Source organism: Macrotis lagotis, chromosome 1, assembly GCF_037893015.1.
Source record: "Macrotis lagotis isolate mMagLag1 chromosome 1, bilby.v1.9.chrom.fasta, whole genome shotgun sequence".
NCBI lineage: Eukaryota > Metazoa > Chordata > Mammalia > Peramelemorphia > Peramelidae > Macrotis > Macrotis lagotis.
This window is the reverse complement of record NC_133658.1, coordinates 290,504,414-290,523,447: the sequence shown is the minus strand read 5'-3', so window position 1 is coordinate 290,523,447 and position 19,034 is coordinate 290,504,414. Positions and strand designations below refer to the sequence as shown.

General features: G+C 42.3%; 1 protein-coding gene across 2 annotated transcripts in view; it reads left to right on the top strand.

The window, feature by feature from the left end:
• HMCN2 (hemicentin 2) overlaps positions 1-19,034 on the top strand; it is a 176,856-nt gene that overhangs the window by 112,113 nt on the left and 45,709 nt on the right. The window contains exons 47-66 of one of the 2 annotated variants that reach the window (XM_074210922.1): positions 736-849; positions 1,478-1,564; positions 2,557-2,748; positions 5,084-5,257; positions 6,769-6,882; positions 7,396-7,538; positions 8,624-8,774; positions 9,916-10,134; positions 10,469-10,582; positions 11,225-11,412; positions 11,776-11,872; positions 12,609-12,770; positions 13,066-13,179; positions 14,083-14,288; positions 14,495-14,576; positions 14,880-15,011; positions 15,759-15,902; positions 16,064-16,223; positions 16,504-16,628; positions 17,274-17,457. In XM_074210922.1, the coding sequence (XP_074067023.1) occupies positions 736-849; positions 1,478-1,564; positions 2,557-2,748; positions 5,084-5,257; positions 6,769-6,882; positions 7,396-7,538; positions 8,624-8,774; positions 9,916-10,134; positions 10,469-10,582; positions 11,225-11,412; positions 11,776-11,872; positions 12,609-12,770; positions 13,066-13,179; positions 14,083-14,288; positions 14,495-14,576; positions 14,880-15,011; positions 15,759-15,902; positions 16,064-16,223; positions 16,504-16,628; positions 17,274-17,457 (2,902 nt within the window). Of the gene's footprint in view, positions 1-735; positions 850-1,477; positions 1,565-2,556; positions 2,749-5,083; positions 5,258-6,765; positions 6,883-7,395; positions 7,539-8,623; positions 8,775-9,915; positions 10,135-10,468; positions 10,583-11,224; positions 11,413-11,775; positions 11,873-12,608; positions 12,771-13,065; positions 13,180-14,082; positions 14,289-14,494; positions 14,577-14,879; positions 15,012-15,758; positions 15,903-16,063; positions 16,224-16,503; positions 16,629-17,273; positions 17,458-19,034 lie in introns of both variants that reach the window. The other variant, XM_074210921.1, reaches the window with a different exon arrangement.

Sequence of the window (19,034 nt, the reverse complement as noted above, 5' to 3'; positions counted from 1 at the left end):
TATTAGGAATCTCTCCTCTCTCTCCTCTCTCTCTCTCTCTCTCTCTCTCTCTCTCTCTCTCTCACACACACACACACACACACACACACACACACATGCGCGTGCACGTGAGCACACATACATGTGCATCCTTGTCCATGTGTGATAGACATCAACTCTGAGTTACAAGAGACCTTGAAGTTCTCTAGTTTAGCCTCCCATCCCTTGCAACCCAGTGCCCTTGCAAGGCAGTCCATTTAGCCTCTGCTTGAACAGGAAGTAGCAAGAAGCTCACTGTCTCACCAGATAGCCCCTTTAATTATTGAATAACTCTAATTATTGTTAGAAAACCTTCCCTTTATCTTTCACCCATTCCTCCTAGTACTGGTCTCTGGAAACCTGCCTCATAATTCCACTTTCTCTTTCATATGAAAATTCTTTAGATATTTGAAGATCACTCTTTTGTTATTACCATACCCACTCCCTTCGCCACTTCTACCAGATCTTCTTTCCAGGTTGAATTTCCTTAGTTCTCTTCACTGTCCTTTCTGACATGGTTTACAGATTCTGCATCATCCTGATCTCCTCCTACTAGTTAAACGGGGTGCCCTGCCTAATGGTCTGTTCAGGACTGGCCCAGCCTTCTTTTAGTTTCAGCCAGCTAGGCTGGAGGGGCTCTTCATCTTGGCACATTTAAGGTAGATGTAGAGGTGAGGTTGGGTCTATTTGTTCTCTTCCTCCTTGTCCCCTCCCTAGGTGGCCGGGTTCTGAAGTTGACCCAAGTACAGGAGGAAGATGGTGGCCTCTATTTGTGCATTGCCAGTAATATGGTCGGGGAAGCAAGCAAGAACTTCAGTGTGGTGGTCTTGGGTAAGTACCAATGTCTTTAAAACCTCCAAATAACCTTGGGGCAAACCCCAAAAGAAGTTTGGAGCACAAGTATTTAGGGGTAGAAAGTAGATATAAGGTAGGATGAATGGAAGGCTATATATATTAGTTATTTATTAATGTTGTTGTTTTTATTCTTGCTATTTTTTTGCTCCTATGATTTCATCAATGTAAGAAGCTCTCTTTATCAATGCAATCCAGTGATTGTTCTGCAACTTAAACTCTTTAAGAGTCACCTGGGGCCACTGAGAGTTTAGGTGACTTGTCACACTACCAGTATTCATCAGAAGCTCTTCATGTACTTTATCTCTAGCTACTTATTGTACTTTATTTTCATTGTCATTGTTGTGATGATGATGATGATTACTGACTCTAAGTTTAGGATTCTTTCTCCTAGATCAAAGGTCAGCAAACTTTGGGTCACATTTGACTTATAACCTCTTTTTTTGTCCAGCCTAGGAACTAAGAATGGTTTCATATTTTTAAATAAAGTTGTAAAAACATTTCTTAGCTTCTAGACTATATTAAAAGAGGTGGCAAACTGTTTGGCTGACCTATATCCTAGACTTTGCAGACTGTTAGAAAACTCATGGTTGTCTTTTTCTTCCAGTTCCTCCTAGAATTGAGAATGAGGATTCAGAGGAAGAAGTTAAAATCTCTGAAGGGAAATCTGCCTCCTTAATTTGCAATGCCACAGGTAACAGCTGTATGGAGTGAATGGCAACAGGAAAGTCAGAAGTCAAATATTTGGGATAGGGGGCAGCTAGGTGGCACATTGGATAGAGCACTGGCCCTGGAGTCAGGAGTACCTGGGTTCAAATCCGACCTCAGACACTTAATAGTTACCTAGCTGTGTGGCCTTGGGCAAGCCACTTAACCCCATTGCCTTGCAAAAATATATATATATATATATATATATATATATATATATATATATATATATATATATATATATTTGGGATAGGAGTTGGTGGGGGGGAATCTCAAGAAACCGTGGTTTGTATTCAAATTCTTCATTTCCAGCAACTTGCCCAACTAACTTTGAAAGAGGGGCTAATATCATTCCCTAAGGAGAAGAGAAACAATTACTTTGGCCATTATCCCTATCCATTTCTAGTCCTAATGTTGAGGACTTTGGGGTTAGATGTGAAGTCCTGAGGCTAAAAGGTTCTTTCTAAGTTTCCTTGAACAGTTCTAGAGCCTACTGTGCATCATAGGAACTGTCAGACAAATTTGAACTAAGACTTTTTTAATATTTTGTTTATTTTTCCAACTATATGCAATAGCAGTTTTCAACAAACTTTTTTGCAAGGTTTTGAGTTTTACATTTTTCCCTCCCTCCTTTCTCTTCCCCCTCCCTCTGACAATCTAATGTAGGCTATATGGGTAAAGAAGAATTAAACCATATCAAAAAATGTTAGAGAAGAATAAACCATAGTACATAAGACAACTTTTAAACATTGAAGATACTAAGCATTTAAACTCCACATGAACTAAGACTTCTTTTGCTTGTTTTTGCATGGCTCAAGGTTACACTGCTAGGTAATTGTTAAATGTCTGAGACTGGGTTTGGACTCAGATCCTCCTGATTCCAGGGTCAGTGCTCTATCTACTGTGCCACCTAGCTACCCCTCAAATTTAGACTTTTAAGAAATGCTATTTTTCACTCTTACTTGCTTCTATGGACAGGTCATCCCCAACCAACCATCACATGGTTCAAAGACGGTCACACCCTCTCTGGAGGAGACCCCTATCATATATCCCCAGATGGGTCCATGCTAGAGATACTCCAGGCCAACCTCTCTAGTTCTGGTCACTATTCTTGCATTGCATCGAACTCAGTCTCAGAGAAGACCAAGCATTACAAGCTTAGTGTTCTGGGTGAGTAACATGTACTAGGTACCACGATGCAGAATCCAACAGACAGATACTTGTACCCCCTCCCCCCCAAAAAAACTCCCAAGACAGATAGACTGATCTGCTTATAATTAAGTTCTTGGAGCTCTACATGCACCTGTAGGACTCAGGATTACATGAAATAACAGATTTAGAACTAGAAGGGACCCCAGAGATCACTGAGTTCAACCCCCTCATTTTACATATTTGGAAACTAAAGCCTCTTGAGTCTAGATAACCCATATAAGTTATGGTAAAGTATGAATTTGAACCTAGTTTCTCTGACTATAGCTCCAGCACTGTTTAAACAACACCATGATCCTTTGAAACCCGTTCTTGATAACTGGTGTGAAAGTCAAGGAGATTGATTTTTTAGAAGTTAGCATGAAGAAGACAGCAACTTCTCTAAGATCCAGCTAGTAGAATAGTTCATGAGGCTTCAACTAGGACTTTTCCTCCATAAAGTATATTAAAGCCTATAGGATCATGAAAAAGATTTTTTAAACAGGTAAATGTGTATGTTAAATTTATTTGTATCTATTTATCTTTCCATTGTATTGTAAACTCCATGAGGGCAAGGGTCATGTAGGCACTTAACAGATGTTTGTTTAATTGAACAATCCCTGAGATCTGGTAAAAGACATTTGAAGATTGAATAAGGTCATTTCAGCCTAAATGAAAAGTTATCGTAATTTATATATACCAAGAGTAAAAAATAAATTCTCATAAATCTATAGCTGGAAGGAACTTCAAAGGACATCTACTCTAACCTACTCAGTTTACAGAAAAGGAAACTGAAGCCCAGAGAGGTTAAATAATTTGTCCAAAGTCCCACAGGATATGAATTAGGCTCCTCCCACTCCAATTCTAGTTCCCTTTCTACTGTACATTAGCTCAAAACATAACATAAGCAGGTTCGAGAAGTATTTAGATTTATTCATGAATAAGGTGGAATTTAATTCAATTCACCTGATACTTATCTACATCGCTACTACGTTTGAGGCCCTAGGCTAAGGGTCTGAGATGCAAAGACAGAAATAAAGACAGAAACTCCCTGTTTTCAGGAAGCTTACTTTCAGCTGGGGATGGAGAGTGGATTCTGCATATACTCAGATAAGTAAATCAAGATCATTGAAGGAAGATGAGAAAGCAAGCTCTAATTCCTGTGGGGATCAGGAAAGGTTTCAAGTCAGAAGTGGCAAATGAGCTGAGTCTTTAAAGGAATCTGAAGATCCTAGGATAAAGGGATGGGAGTGGGGGGGAAGTGGCTTCTCTAGGCATGGGGAAATAGATCATGCAAAGTCCCTGAAGTGGGAGAAGATGGGATGTTTAGTTTAGAGAACAGTCATTTTGACTGGAACGTGGTGTACATAAAAGAGAGAATAATAGGAGCTGAGTCTGGAAAAAAAGAAGTTAGAGCCTAATTAGGAAGGTCTTTAAAAGCCAATATGTAAATTGTGCATCTTATGCCAGAGCCATAAAGCTTCTTGAAGAAGAGGAATGACATGGTCAGAGTACTTTTAGGAACACTATTTTGGCTTTTTTGCCAGGGATCATTGACCAATAGGAGAAGAGTATGACCAATCAGGAGGTCATTTCAGCATTTTAGTTGAGGGGTGAGGAGGGCCTGAATATGGTGGTGGCTGTGGAGTGGACAAAAGTGGACATGGAATTGATGAGTCTTGAGAACTGATTAGATAATGTAGGGAGAGTGTGTGCAGAGTTGAGAATGATGCCCAGCTTAAAAACCTAGGTGATTAGAAAGATGGAAAAGAAGTATCTGTGGGACTTTCAGGGAGAGCTATCCAATAGGCAGTTCTCAGTTGGGGTCTGGAGTCTGGGAGGGAGGCTAGGTCTGTGGGAGTTACCTGCACAGAGAGGGTGACAGAACCAACCCATGGAAGCTGATGAGCAACCCCCCCCCCCCAGAAAAAAAGAAAAGAAAAAGATACAGAAAGGCAAGAGAAAAGGGATCCAAGACAGAGTCTACCTAACAAAAGATAGATTGATTATTATCATGGGGAAAATCAGATATTTTAGTCAATCAGAAGAACTTCCCAAGTATGGACTTTGCATAAAACACCACAGGATATACAAAGATAAAGTTCAGGTTAGGATCCCCCACTGTAGATAATTTCTTCAGGTGTAGGCTGAGCTAGTTGACCTTTGAAGAGCTGGAGAACTGTTCTCAGGTCTCAGGTCATCTAAAAACCCTCATCTCTCTCAGCTCTGAGAGCTCCCCCTATCTTTAGACTTGGGTTCCTGGGGCACCATCCATTCTGGCCACATTTCACAAGTTGTTTTTTTTTTTTACCTACAGTGGTCCCCTCAATTCTGGGAGTGACTGAAGACAGTCCAGATGAAGAAGTGACGGTGACTATCAACAACCCCATCTCCCTGATCTGCGAGACCCTTGCATTCCCTTCCCCTACTATTACCTGGATGAAGGATGGGGCTCCATTTCAAGCCTCAGGAAATACTCAGCTACTCCCAGGTGATGGTTTCTGGGGTGCAAAGGGATTGGATATAGAGAGTTGAATTATGGCAACAGATGGTCCCCCCAAAAACCTTATTTTTCCAGGTAGGAACTTAGTTTAAAACCCTAGTTTATTGGCTGGGGACTAAAGTGACCACTGGTTAGTGTTTTGTTGCATTTTGGCACTGTTACAATTAAAATAAGATAGCACTTTTAGTTTACAGGGCATTTTACAAATACTCTCATTTTTTTCTAACAGTTCTGGCAGATAAGTGCTATTATTATTTCCTCTATTTTGTAGTTCAAATTGAGGGAAATTTAAGTTAAGTGATTTGTCACACATAGCTATTAAATGTCTGAGGTCAAATTTGAACTCAGACCTTACTTACTTTAGGTCCAGGGCTACCACTAGTTATCCTAATGACTTCTTTTAGGGTGAGACTGAAGGCTTCATTCTTGCCATATTGAGATATTGGTAGGAAAAGGGTGAGAGGTCTGGGTTGGGACTGGGGACTAAGGAAGCAGGACAGGTCAGAAGCAAAGTAAGCAAACAGAAAAGAGGGGACAGATACTGGAGGGCAGAGTAAGGCAGATGTTTCAAAGCCCATGCAAACAACCCTTATTTGGGGAGGATCTGCAATTCTGTAGATTCATGTAAGAAGAATAGTCAGAAGGTTAGACAGTCAACAACCAGAGATTTAAAGGAAACCTGAGGAGGTGGGTCAAGAGGGCATAGCACCCTAAGCAAAGACAAGGCCTGGAGAATAACATGAATTTGCTTTTTCACCTTCAGCTACCTTCCCTCCTTTTTCACCAGAGAGGGGCAGATATATTTATTTATACCAATAAATCTCGTATAGGAACCTGCTGATTAAAAAAAATTATCAATAGCTGATTGGAATGTGGTAAGGGAGGAGAAGGGCAGGATAAGAACAGATCTATTGTATTTCTTTGACAACTTTGCCATTAAACACATTCTCTTTTTAAGATTTCTAGATGTTTTCTTCACACTTGCCTTGTGAGATAATGTGAGAATTATTATTCTCATTTATGGATGAGAACCAGAGAGGTTAAATGATTTCCCCATAGTCTCATAGCTAGGAAATGTTGAAGTCAGGACTCAAATCTCAGTCTTCTGACTCCTAGTCAAGGGTTCTATCCAAATTCTAAATCCTGCCAGCAAAAGCTAATTTGCTAAACCCTCCCACACACTGCAGTTATAGGGCTAGAAGGAAACATGGTTCAGTCAGTCCAATCCCTATATTTTATAATTAAGGAAATGGAGATCTAGAGAGACAAAGTGGTAAATAGGGGGAGAAAACCAAGAACCCAGAACCAAGTCCAGGTCCCAGACCTCTAAACACAACATTCTGTCTTTGCTGCTAGTGTGGATTGGCACTACCTGGCTAGGGACAGCTAAGGCCTGCCTTCAAGGGCACTCCTCCCTGCTGGGTGGACAGGGACTCTAGAAGAGTGGAAGCCCTTGGGGGGGCCTCTGTGGTGAATCTCAGCTTCTCATCCCCAAGCAGGCACCCATGGATTGCAGATCCTCAACGCACAGGAGCAGGATGCTGGCCGATACACCTGTGTGGTCACTAATGAAGTTGGGGAGGCTGTGAAGAACTATCACGTAGAAGTGCTCAGTATGTAAAATATATCCTCTGTATGGACACAGGCACCCCTGGCCAAAGTCTATTGACATAATAGCCCTGACTCATCTGCCATGTCTAATTTGAATTTCATATGTTTAAAAAACCTCTATGTAACATTTGAATTTCATGAGAAACATAATAAAAGCAGTCCTTACTATTCTTCTCACCTTCCAGCTGAGGAAACTGAGGCCCCAAGAGTTGAAGAGGCAAGTCTAACATCACACATTTAGCTGATCAGAGATCTGAGAGTAGAAAACAGCTCACCTGAGTCCTGTTACAGGATTCTATTCTGTTATGTGTATTCTTCAGCTGGAAGGGTATAATCACAGTCCTTTCTTCATTCCACTACTTTGGGCTGTGACAGAATAATTAGGGAGTCCTATGATTTGCAGACTCAGAATCTGAGATCTGAGTAGGCCTTCTGAGCATTTTTCCTAGTCTGCCTTATTCCTAGGTCAACAGTCTTCATTAAAGCCTGACTCTCCAATTCTTCTCTGCTTTCAGTTCCTCCTTCTATTTCCAAGGATGATCCCTTAGATGAATTCAGTGTTAAAGAGGTGAAGGCCAAGGTCAACAGCACCCTAAGCTTGGAGTGTGAATCCTGGGCTATGCCCCCTCCAACCATCACCTGGTACAAGGATGGACAGGTGAGCCAGGAAGGGGAGATGGGGACACTCTAGGTTTTAGGGAACCCAGCAAGCTCAGCTGATCCTTAAGGCTTAATGTGAGGTGAAGATGGTGTTCTATTCCTAATGTATAGACCCCAGACCCTTTAAAGTGAGTGAGGCATCAGTAAAGTGAAACCCCATCTATTTGCAGAGCAGTGCTGTTAACTCAGCCTGACTCCAGATTCCTAAGCATGAGAAGATGGAATAGATAAGCAGGTAGCATCTGTAAAGTCCCCTTTAAGAGAAAAAGATGAACAAAGTGGAATGTTTTCCGCCAAATTTGGGTACTAGAAATCATCCAAATAGCTATCATCTTTATAGAACCTGAAGGTTTCAAAGTGCCTTCCTCACAATAATCCTGTGAGGTAGTTAATACAGCATTATTATTCCCATTTTATGGATGAGAAAATTGAGGTCCAGAGAAGGTGAAAGTCTTGCCCACAGTCATGTAGGTAGGAAATGCTCCAGGCTTCTTTTTCTATATAGTTCTCTGCTACAGTTCTAGGGGTAAGTTTACAATACTGGAGTCAGGGCAAAATTTGAGAACTGGGAAGCAATGCAGATTGGGAACTATGCCTTAGATACAAATGGACATTCTGGTGCCTTGATAACTCCCTCCCCCTTCTCAAACCCACAAGCTGATTCCTAACCTTGATCTCTTGGGGGGGGGGTCAATGTAGGTTAAATATCTTGCAAATGTTTTTTTTTTGATTATGAGGGAGACCGGGAAAAATTGAGAAATCTCTGTAACTGTAACAAGTCCCCCCACTTTCAACCCTATGATGACTAAGGCAACATGGAAATCATGACAAGGCTTTCATCTACCTCTGGCCCATTTGAGAGAACTGAAGGCAGGAAAATGAGTGTGGGATCCATCCAACTTAGGTTTCAGTTGTGAGCATTTGCATCCTATCAATATGGTGCAGAGGGTGTCCAGAGAATCATGACCTTGGTGATGGGCATCTTTCCACTTATGTGAAGCATGATCCAGCCTCCTTGCATACCTAATCTGGCCTCTTTGGCTTTATTTCTACTTCCCTCCACTTTATGTCTTGTACCATCAGCTGGTGAGACCTGATGATCACCTTCACCTTCTGGCTGATGGGCGGCTGCTCCAGATCAGTCCTACCAGGTCCTGGGATTCAGGACGCTACCTCTGTGTGGCCACCAATTTGGCTGGCGAGGATGACAAAGACTTCAATGTGCTTATTCAGGGTAGGTGGTTCAGGAGGAGAAGAGTGAGAGTGAGGATTGGTAGGAAGGTTTGTGGGAAATGGGTAGGTAATGAGCCTGTAGGTGAGGATGGGAAGTACTTTTCATTCAAGCCAACTCCTTTCTCTAAGGCTGATCAAATCCAGGCTCAGGGCTAGCACCCAACAGCCCCTCTACCCAAATGAATACATATTTATAGAGTTCTTTAAGGATTGTAAAATGTTTTGTACATATAGTATCTCATAAAGATATGGACTAGTCCTATTATTATAGGGAATTCCCAGGTGAGGAAACTAGATTCTACAATGCAGATTGGCCCCTTTTCTGAGAATCTCAGGAGATTGCTTAGGACACTAAGAAGTTCAATGACTTACCCAAGGTCACACTGCTAATATATATCAAGGATAGGACTTTAATCCATGATTTCTTGACTTTCAAGACTGACTCTCTACCCATTAGCCAGAACATTATATAGCCTTTAAAGGCATTACATATCTAATTTCTTTGGACATAGGATCAAATAACCCTATATATTCACTTGACATAAAAGAATTGTAAGTCTTCATGTGACCTTTGAGAGATCATTCTTTGATTTGTAAAGTTCCAGCTACATACATTTGTATATATATATATATATATATATATATATATGTAAAATATATAATATATATAGAAATAAAAATAACATATAATATACACATATTAAATAAAATATATAATAAACACTTATAGTTATGTATATGTATACAGAAGAATGTTTCTATATCTGGGTATATATGTTTCATATACTATATATAGACACAGATATACATATATGTGTGGTATTATGCTAGATGCTGGGATATAAAATAAGACAATCATTACTTTAAAGAATTTCTTATCTTGTAGGAGTGAGAAAGCATAGACAGAGAAAAATAAAAGGAAAATTAGAATATATTCAATGCACAAAAGAAGAGAAGCAACGTATTATACACTCAACAGGATTCATAGGATGTTAGGATTGGAGGGAACCTCAGAAGTTATCTAATCCAGTCATAACATTTTCTAGAAAAGGAAACTGAGGCTCAAAAAGGGAAGTGATTTGCCTAAGGGGAAGAAAGTTCCCTTGATGGTTTTGTCCTGTTTCTCTTCCTACCCTTCCCAGTGCCCCCCATATTTCAGAAGATTGCAGATCCTAATGAAGTCTTTGAGACCCAATACCAGGAGGAGGAGCTGAGAGGAGGCATGATAGAGTACCGGGAGATTGTGGAGAACAATCCTGCCTATCTGTACTGTGACACCAGTGCTATCCCACCCCCACAGCTTAGCTGGTATAAGGATGGACAGCCCCTCTCGGCCACTGAAGGTGTATCTGTTTTGCAAGGTATGGATTCCAGGGAAAATCTGGATGTAGTAAATAAGATGCTTTAATAACTTCATTCTCTACTGTTTCCTCCTTGCCTTAAATTGAAGATGGCATGGTGAAATAACAATATGTTTATGATTAAAAACATTTGCGGTATAGAACACCATCAATGGGACTTTGGCTCTTCATGACTATGGCCCTGAGTCTTAGATCGTACATTGATCTCAGCATAAACTGAGTCATGATCTGTTTCTTCCCAATACTTAGCTGATCCCTAATCCTGACTACTTGTCCTACAGAATGTTTCCCTTGTGTGAATCCTGTGGCCTTTGAGCTCATTTTTCTTCTGCAGGTGGCCGGGTCCTGCAGATCCCTATGATCCGAGCTGAGGATGCTGGGAGGTATACATGCAAAGCCTCCAATGAAGTTGGAGAGGATTGGCTGAATTATGAGCTTTTGGTGCTGAGTGAGTGACTGAGAGATGAGGGGAGGAGAAAACCCTAGGCATCCTATCCTGCAGATGAAGGGCACATCCTAGTATCCATTCCAGGGAGGGAGTCAGTGCTGAGCTGGGAGAACTGACATTCGGGAATCCATGGTTCCAATAATACAACATGGTTAATGTCTTCCTTGAGCCCAGACCCATTAAGAAGAAGTTTTGGAATAGATGAGCATGATACTTAGTTAAAGCAGTTGTGGCCAAGTCATTGGAGTGTGGGTTATTTTTTCAACTTTGTAGCATTATTGGTTAGTGCTCCTTCTGCCTTGGACAAAAACATACAGGAAAACTTCAAAGTGGTCTAAACACCAGTTCAGAAAAGAATGTGGCAGGAGAGGGTAATGATGATGATGATGATATATATATATATATATATATATATATATATATATATATATATATATATATCATCTCTCTTGGTCTTCAAAGTCCTTTTGGGTTTTACAGATGAGGAAAGAAGTTAAGTGACTTAACCAGGGTCATTCAGCTAGTAAGTGTCCGGGACAGGAATTAATTCAATCCTCCTGACTCCAAGTGCAGGAATCTATGTCTTATGCCAGCCAAGCTCAGGGTTCTTCCACATCTTCCTCTATTCTTGTGCATCTTCAGCACCACCTGTGATCCAGGGGGATCCTGAAGAGTTGGTGGAGGAAGTGACAGTGAATGCCAATAGTACAGTCAGCCTACAGTGCCAGGCTCTGGGCACCCCACCACCAGTTATCTCTTGGCTCCAGAATGGACTGCCCTTCACCCCTGGCCCAAAGCACCAGACCCTGGAGGATGGACAAATCTTGCAGGTTAGTATCTCTTCATAAATTACCAATGATGGGGTGGGATGACCTAGAGTGGGCAAATGACCAGGTATGGCCCTGGAGACTACCATTTGCAATGCCACATGAGCATCTGAGCTTGAGGTCATGTTGCTACTTACAGAAGTCTCATGATAGTGCTTCTTGGTAAGGGTGATGGTGATAAGAGAGCTACCTCCTGATTATTCTGCTCTTGGAAGCCCAAGAGCCCCCCCCCCCCCCCCCCCCGCCATGGTAACCTCTATTCCTCTTCTCTGCTCTCCGAGAAGTACAGATAGTCAGCTTTCATGGAATCCCTGCATGCCATCTCACCCATGGGCACTGCTTGGTCACCATTTCCTCCTCTTTCAGGTCTCTGTTGCCAATGTGACTGACTCTGCTAGCTATATGTGTGTGGCAGAGAATTCAGCAGGCTCAGCCGAGAAGCTTTTCACTCTTAAGGTTCAAGGTGAGATGGGAGGGGGGCTTTATATAGCTATGTTGAACAAACATTGTCTTAAGTAACTACTGTATGCAGAGCACTGTGCTAAGTGCTAGTGAGTTATACAAGTACATCTAAAGTACTGTTCCTGTTCTCATGAAAAAGGCAGCTTACAAAGAGGTAAGATGATGATAATATACACAGTTGTTGAGGATTAAGGCTCCTCTCTGATCATTCCCCTTCCTCATCCCTGCCCTTTGACTTTACTCATTCCTCTGGGAGAGCAGGTGGTAGGCATCATGAAACAAAAGAATGAGGGAGAGACTATCAGGAAACTAGGGTTCTAGTCCCAGATCTGCCACTAAGCAGTTATGACCTTAGGCTAGTCATGCTTTTTGCTGGAACTCAGTTTCCCCTTTTGTAAAATTATCATGTTGGGTTTGATCATTTTTTAGGTCTTTTCCAGTACCTCTAGTCTATGATTTTATGATAGAGGGATTATTAATAAAACAGAAAGATCATTAGCTCTGGAGCCAGAGTAATAGGTTCCAATCCCATCTCCAGATCTGCCTCTGTGATCCTGGACAAGTCTTTTAACCTCTCGCAGGTTCGTCAGTTGTAAAATGAAAAAGTTGGATAAGATGACCCTCTTCCAACTCTAAATTGATGATACTATGATTCTGTAGGACCAAGTAAGGAACAAAGGTTCATACAACTGAAGTTCATTTGCCTTTCTTTGGTTCTCACATGACTTTGGGGACAGCTCCTCCTAGAATCACTGGCCTGAACCCAGAACGCATCACAGCCATCGTGAATAGCAGTGTGTCCCTTCCCTGTGATGTCCACTCTCACCCTAGCCCTGAGGTGACCTGGTACAAGGATGGCTGGGCCCTTCCTTTCAATGAAGAAGTCTTCCTCCTGCCTGGTGGGTATACTGATAACCTCTGCAGGACAAAAGCTATGTCCTGGGGGGGATCTGGCCATCTCAAACCCTGGAAGAAGGATATCTCCTATGACAATAGACTGGTGTGGACAGGCTTTCTTAATTGATAGTCACAGTGGTACATTTCAGAAGACATGAATGTAAATCTTTATAAAATCCCTACTGTGTTCTGAGCACTGTTCTAGGAAGAATGAATGAATGAACAAAATAATACTTAGGTTCTATTGACTAAGTGATTTTTTGGCAAAAAGAGTTCTTCCTTTCTGTCCCTCCCCAGGTACCCATACCCTACAGCTTCGCCGGACCCAGCTATCTGACACAGGCACATATACCTGTGAAGCCCTCAACATGGCGGGCAGAGACCAGAAGCTAGTGATGCTCAGTGTATTTGGTAAGCAGTATCTATTCTTTTTTTTTTCTTTAGGCTTTTTGCAAGGCAAATGGGGTTAAGTGGCTTGCCCAAGGCCACACAGCTGGTAATTATTAAGTGTCTAAGGTCAGATTTGAACTCAGGTACTCCTGACTCCAGGGCCAGTGTTCTATCCACTGCGCCACCTAGCCGCCCTGGGTAAGCAGTGTCTAGGCTAGCAGCATATCCTATCTTTCTTACCATTCTCTATTGCTGCCATCTTGTGCATTTAAGCCTAGGAATTGAAGGTGTTGCAACAAGGAGTCTTTCAGTCCTCTCTAGGTCTAACATTATTTGGTTTTGTGATTCTGAATTCTGGGATTGCCCCCCCCCCCCGCCATGGTAACCTCTATTCTCCCTGATTAAGTATTATCTAAGAATGGGCAAGGCACTTAGGATACTCAGAAGTACCCAAGACCTTTATCACTATGAATCAGTGTCATGGTACAGTGACTAGGAAACAATTTATCTTCAGCATCAAGGGAAAGGGTTAATTGGAATCCTTCTGCCTTCTCCCTTTCATGTTGTGAAGACCACTCTTTGGGTATTTCTGGAGATATTTCATTAATGACTTTTTGGTCAGTATCAGGAATAAGAAGGAGAAAAATGAGATTTTAGTTTTCTTTGCTTTTCAAAGCATCTCCAGAATTTGGGTGATGCCCCTCCCTTCCCCTTCACTTTAGAATTAATCATTGGCATCAAGGAATAGTGGAAAGAATACTGGATTTGGAGTCAGAGGAGATCTGAGTTTGAATTCTGCCTATTACTTATATGGTGTTTCTTCTGAAATTAAAGGAGAGGATTGGACTAGCTAGGTTTCTAAGCTAGAATTCCAAATCCTATTATTCAATCTTGAAGATTACCTGATCTCTCTCCATCCCTCAGCCCCACCAACCATCAAGCAAACCCCAAGTGAACAGCAGGACACAACAGTGGTGCGAGTTGGTGACACTGCTGTCCTACAATGTGAGTCAGACACTGTGCCCGAGCCAGTGATAACCTGGTATAAAAATGGTCAACAGATAACTCTGTTGGACCAGCAGGTTCAAATGCTGCTAGATGGACAGAGACTGGAGATTGTGAATGTTCAGGTGAGTAGATAAAGCCCCAAACTCTAAGTCAGTAGCTGCCCTAGTAGACAAGTGGGAAATGGGATGGGGGATGCTATGGGAGAAGAGCCAAATGCCACCACCTTTAGGATCTTTTTACCCTTTCTTTATGGCTCTGGATAAGGGTAAATGGTGTGACCCATCTCCCCTTTTGTTCCAGGGATCAGTCAGTTTCTTATCTCTTCCAGGTAGCAGATAAAGGTTTATACAGCTGTAAGGTCAGCAACATAGTTGGTGAGGCGGTCCGGACCTTTGTTCTCACTGTCCAGGGTAAGAGAACTTGAAAAGAAAGAATCAGGTCTAATAAATGCAGAATTTCCTTGGACTTTGTATTGGCCTATAGCACATGGCTAAAATTCTTTGTCTTGTTTTCTTATCTATCCAATGAGGGAAAGGATACCTCATCTCAAAGGTGGCTGCTAAGGAGAAACAATATCATAGCTAGAAACTTGAGTGCTAATTCAGAGCTATGGTGAAAGTTTTCTGAGCTATCCTGGGGGAGGGACTGTGGGGTTCAGTGTTTTCTATCCCACAGACCCTGCAGATCATGACTGTTTGACTTCACTTTCATAGTGCCCCCAATATTTGAGAATCCTGAAACAGAGACTCTGAGCCAGGTGGCTGGAAAACCCCTGGTCCTGGTGTGTGATGTGGCTGGGGTTCCTGCCCCCACTGTCACCTGGTTAAAGGACAGGATGCCTGTTGGTGAGTGGGTCAAGACTACAAAGTCTGAAATTGAGCCCAAGAATCACTTCCTTATATAAGCAGGTAGGAGGTGGGCAGGGCCCTAGCTGACTTTGGAACTATGGTGGTGGAGTATAGTGAGGTCTGTTACTAGGTTCTCATCAGAACTCCTAGAGTGAGTTGTTAGGGTAGTTTTGACTTCACTCTCTCTCCTGCCCAGGGATCCAATTAACAAACTCTCCTTAAGAGAATAGAAGGAAAGGGTAGCTAGGTAGCACAGAGGATAATGGATAGAGAGTGAATAGGAGGACCTCAGTTCAAATACAGTCTCAGACACTTAATACTCACTTAGCTGTGTGACCTTGGGCAAGTCACTTAACCCCATTGCCTTACAAAAATTTAAAAAAAGATAGAATGGAAGGGATTTTAGGTTGGGAGAAAGGGGAAAAAACAACTTGATCAAAGGTATAGAGATGGGAATAAGCATAGTATATGCAAGGAACATTGAGTATCCCATTCTGCCTGAAGTCAAGGGTGAATTTGGAGAAAACAAGTATGTTGTAAGTTCCTTGAAAGCCAAATAAAGGAATCCACCTTGATGCAAGAGTCAAATCTCCCCAATAAATGGTAGCTAGATGATTGATTAATTGAATGAATGAATGAATGAATGAATGAATGAATGGAATGAGTAAATGTTTAAAGTACCCAGGTAGGGTAGAGTCCAGGATCCCTGTAGGGGAGTTTGATGATAAGCTTCTCTCTCTGCAGAAAGCAGTGTGGAGAAAGGCGTGATCTCCAGAGGGGGCCGCCTGCAGCTCACTCGCCTCCAGTCGTCCCAGGAAGGCACCTACACCTGTGTGGCTGAGAATCCTGAAGCCAAAGCCCGCAAGGACTTTGTGGTATTGGTGTTAGGTATGACAGATTTGCACTGCCCAGCCAGTCATTGCCTGGAGACAGATCAGTCTAGTCCATGACTAGTATTTGACCCTGAGGGCTCTTAGGTCTTCTCAGCCCCGGACAGGAGCTACTCTCCAACTTGACCCTGGACCTTAACACTTTTCCTCTGCTTCCAGTGGCTCCCAGGATCCTGAGCTCTGGGGTTCCCCAGGAACACAATGTCCTAGAAGATCAAGAGGTGAGACTGGAATGTGAGGCAGAAGGGCAGCCGCAGCCGGTCATCTCATGGCTGAAGGATGGGAGGCCCCTGGGATTTCACATCTCTCCCCATCTTCGGTATGGTGCTGTCCTTCTGCAGGAAACCCCTGGCCTCTAGAACCTTCCACTCTCCAGGTGCCTTTCATGTAGTCTCTGAATTAACTTCCATATTAGAATGTAAGCTCTTTGAGAGCAGGGATTGCTCCCCCCACCCTTTTTTAGCCCTAGCACTTGGTGCAATGTCATAAAATATTGCAAGCACTCGATAATGAGTGTCCTAAGAACTGGGTGAAAGGGAGATTGGGAGGGGCAAGGTAGGGCCCTTCTCTCTATCTCTCCTCTGCCCTTGCTGGAGCAGGTTCTATACAGATGGCAGCTCCCTGGTCCTGAAGGGCTTAAAGGCTTCCGACTCTGGGGCATACACCTGCCTAGCTCAGAACAGTGCTGGAGAAGACACCAAACTGCACACACTCAGTGTGTTAGGTAAGGGTGCCAAGAGGACAGGAGTGGATTCCTCCGTGGTGATGCAGTCCCTCCCTCTTTGACTTCTGATGAAGAGCCTGGTTTGGGGTCAGAGAGTGTCTCTTGAGTCACAAGCAATGATGAGATCAGCTCTGACATAGCCAAGACCTCTTAGTTGGTGGCATCATGATTGATGCATGAACAGAGCTTAGGTGGGATCATCAGGATATTTGAATTTTTGGTTTCCATACCACTATCAATCCTTAGAGTTACCTTTGGGGCAAGTCACTTAACATTTCTAGGCTTCAGGTTACTTATCAGTAAAGCTGATATTCAATAATTCCAATTTACCTCTCTGGAAAGAGGATTGTTAGTGAACTTGAAAGTAGGTCAAGTGAAACCGAGGGCCTCCTTGATCACGTCACTGGACTTGAAGTTAAGAAGGCCTGGATTCAAATCCTGGTTCATATATTCACTATGAGATCTTAGACTAGTCACTTGCTTCTCTGTACCTCAATTTTCTCATCTATAACATAAAGGGATTAAACTAATAGACTCTTAAAATCTCAAATACTAAGAGTTCTATAAGAGAAGGAACTGGACTTGTCTGAGAAGACCTTCTTACCTTCTATCTCTTTTTTCTCTTTCTCTTTTTCCCTCTACCAGTTCCTCCCACCATTGAGAAAGGGGTCAATGGATCAGGAAACTTGATAAGTGTACCAGGGGAGCTGGTGACCCTGGCATGCCCAGCCCGAGGCTCCCCACCAATACAGATTAACTGGCTGAAGGATGGCCTCCCTATGCCCCTGTCTCAACGCACACTCCTCCATTCATCAGGCCGTACTCTTAGGTAAGCGAAGAGTGTCTGGGTGTTGGGGAGTTATTAGACATGTTGACACCCCTCATCAGTGCCTTTTAGAGGTGAGTTGAGCATTGCTGGGTCAGGAATTTTACTACAGGAAGCCCAAGGTCTGTAATTTTTTTTAATTGAAGGGGCATAATGATATTGGGCATAAGCATGTAAGTGCTGTTGGACACCTACATAAATAATTCTCACAAGGATCTGAATTGTAGTTCTAGGAACCAAAATAATATTGTAGTCTGAGTAGGGGGAGAGATGAAAGATAGAGCTTTATTGGTTTCCCTGCCACATCAAACCTGATGTCTGTCTGTAATGTTGCTTGAGACAAGAACCAAGACTTCAGTGCCACCTCCTGCCCCCATTAAGCCTCAAAGACTTAGCCCAGGTTTTACATCATTCTTACCTATCCCTCCTCTCAGATCTTGTAATAATATCTTTGGTTTAGCTCTCTATCTAAACTGTGAATTCTCAAGATCAGGAGGCCATGTCTTCTCCCCTTGTATTCCCTGCCCCCAGTTGCTAGCAAGGGCTGAACATATAGAAGACTCATAAAAGATGGGTTGAAAGATTCATTCTAGGAGGATATAAAAGCCTGTGGTCATCCCTAGTAGGGGTTATGACAAGGATCACAGACATTGTTACCCAGCTAGTAAATGTTCAAGGCAGCAATTTGAACCCAGGCCTTTTTAATTCCAGGTCCAGGGAATGCACTCTGCTGCATACTCTATATATACCCCCCCACACTTCAGAGCTATTCTATGCTGAATCTCTAAGTATTCAAGCCTAGCATACATCCCATGATTTGTTTATCCAAATTCAGACTTTTTCTTTACCCTTTATCCAATTGAAAGGGAAAGTTGCAAAAGGGCTACCTGAGGGAAGTCTGCATAAAGGTCAGTCAGTATTATCCAGCTTAGGTGCTAATGGTTGGAGAAAGAATAATTATGCTATGGCTATCAAACTTCTACCTCCTCTTCATATCCAGTGATTCAGAATTAACAAAACAAAACAAAACAAAATTTAAAAAAGCCCTACTTCTTCCTTTGGTATTTCAACTTTGACCCTACAAAATTCTTAACCTGCTGTGCCCTCTTCTGTTTCCTTCTGAAGTTCCTGTTTCAAAAACAAATTTCCATCATTTAAACCACTTTTTGTGATCTCATTTTTCTTACTCTCATGGAAACATGACTCATTCCAGAAGGCACTACATACTTGGCCACTCAACTTATCCATAGCTACAGACACAAGCAAATCCCAAGTAATTTGAGGAGGGAGGGAACCAGGAGGAGGAATGGTCATGCTTTATACTTCTCACTTCCTCCTTCTGCCATTGTCATCCTTCAGTCCTCATCCTTTGAAGTTCATGCCATTGTTTATACTATTCCTTCTTGTAGTAATCTCATAACCTCTGAGCTAATCTTCCTTCTCTCCCAAGGAATTCAGTACATGTATCATAGTTTTTCTTTTCATTACAGCCTCTTCAATACTACATTCATTACCAATGTCTCTCAAACACCATGATTCCATGATGTATTTCTTTATCCCATCTCAGATACCCACAGGGA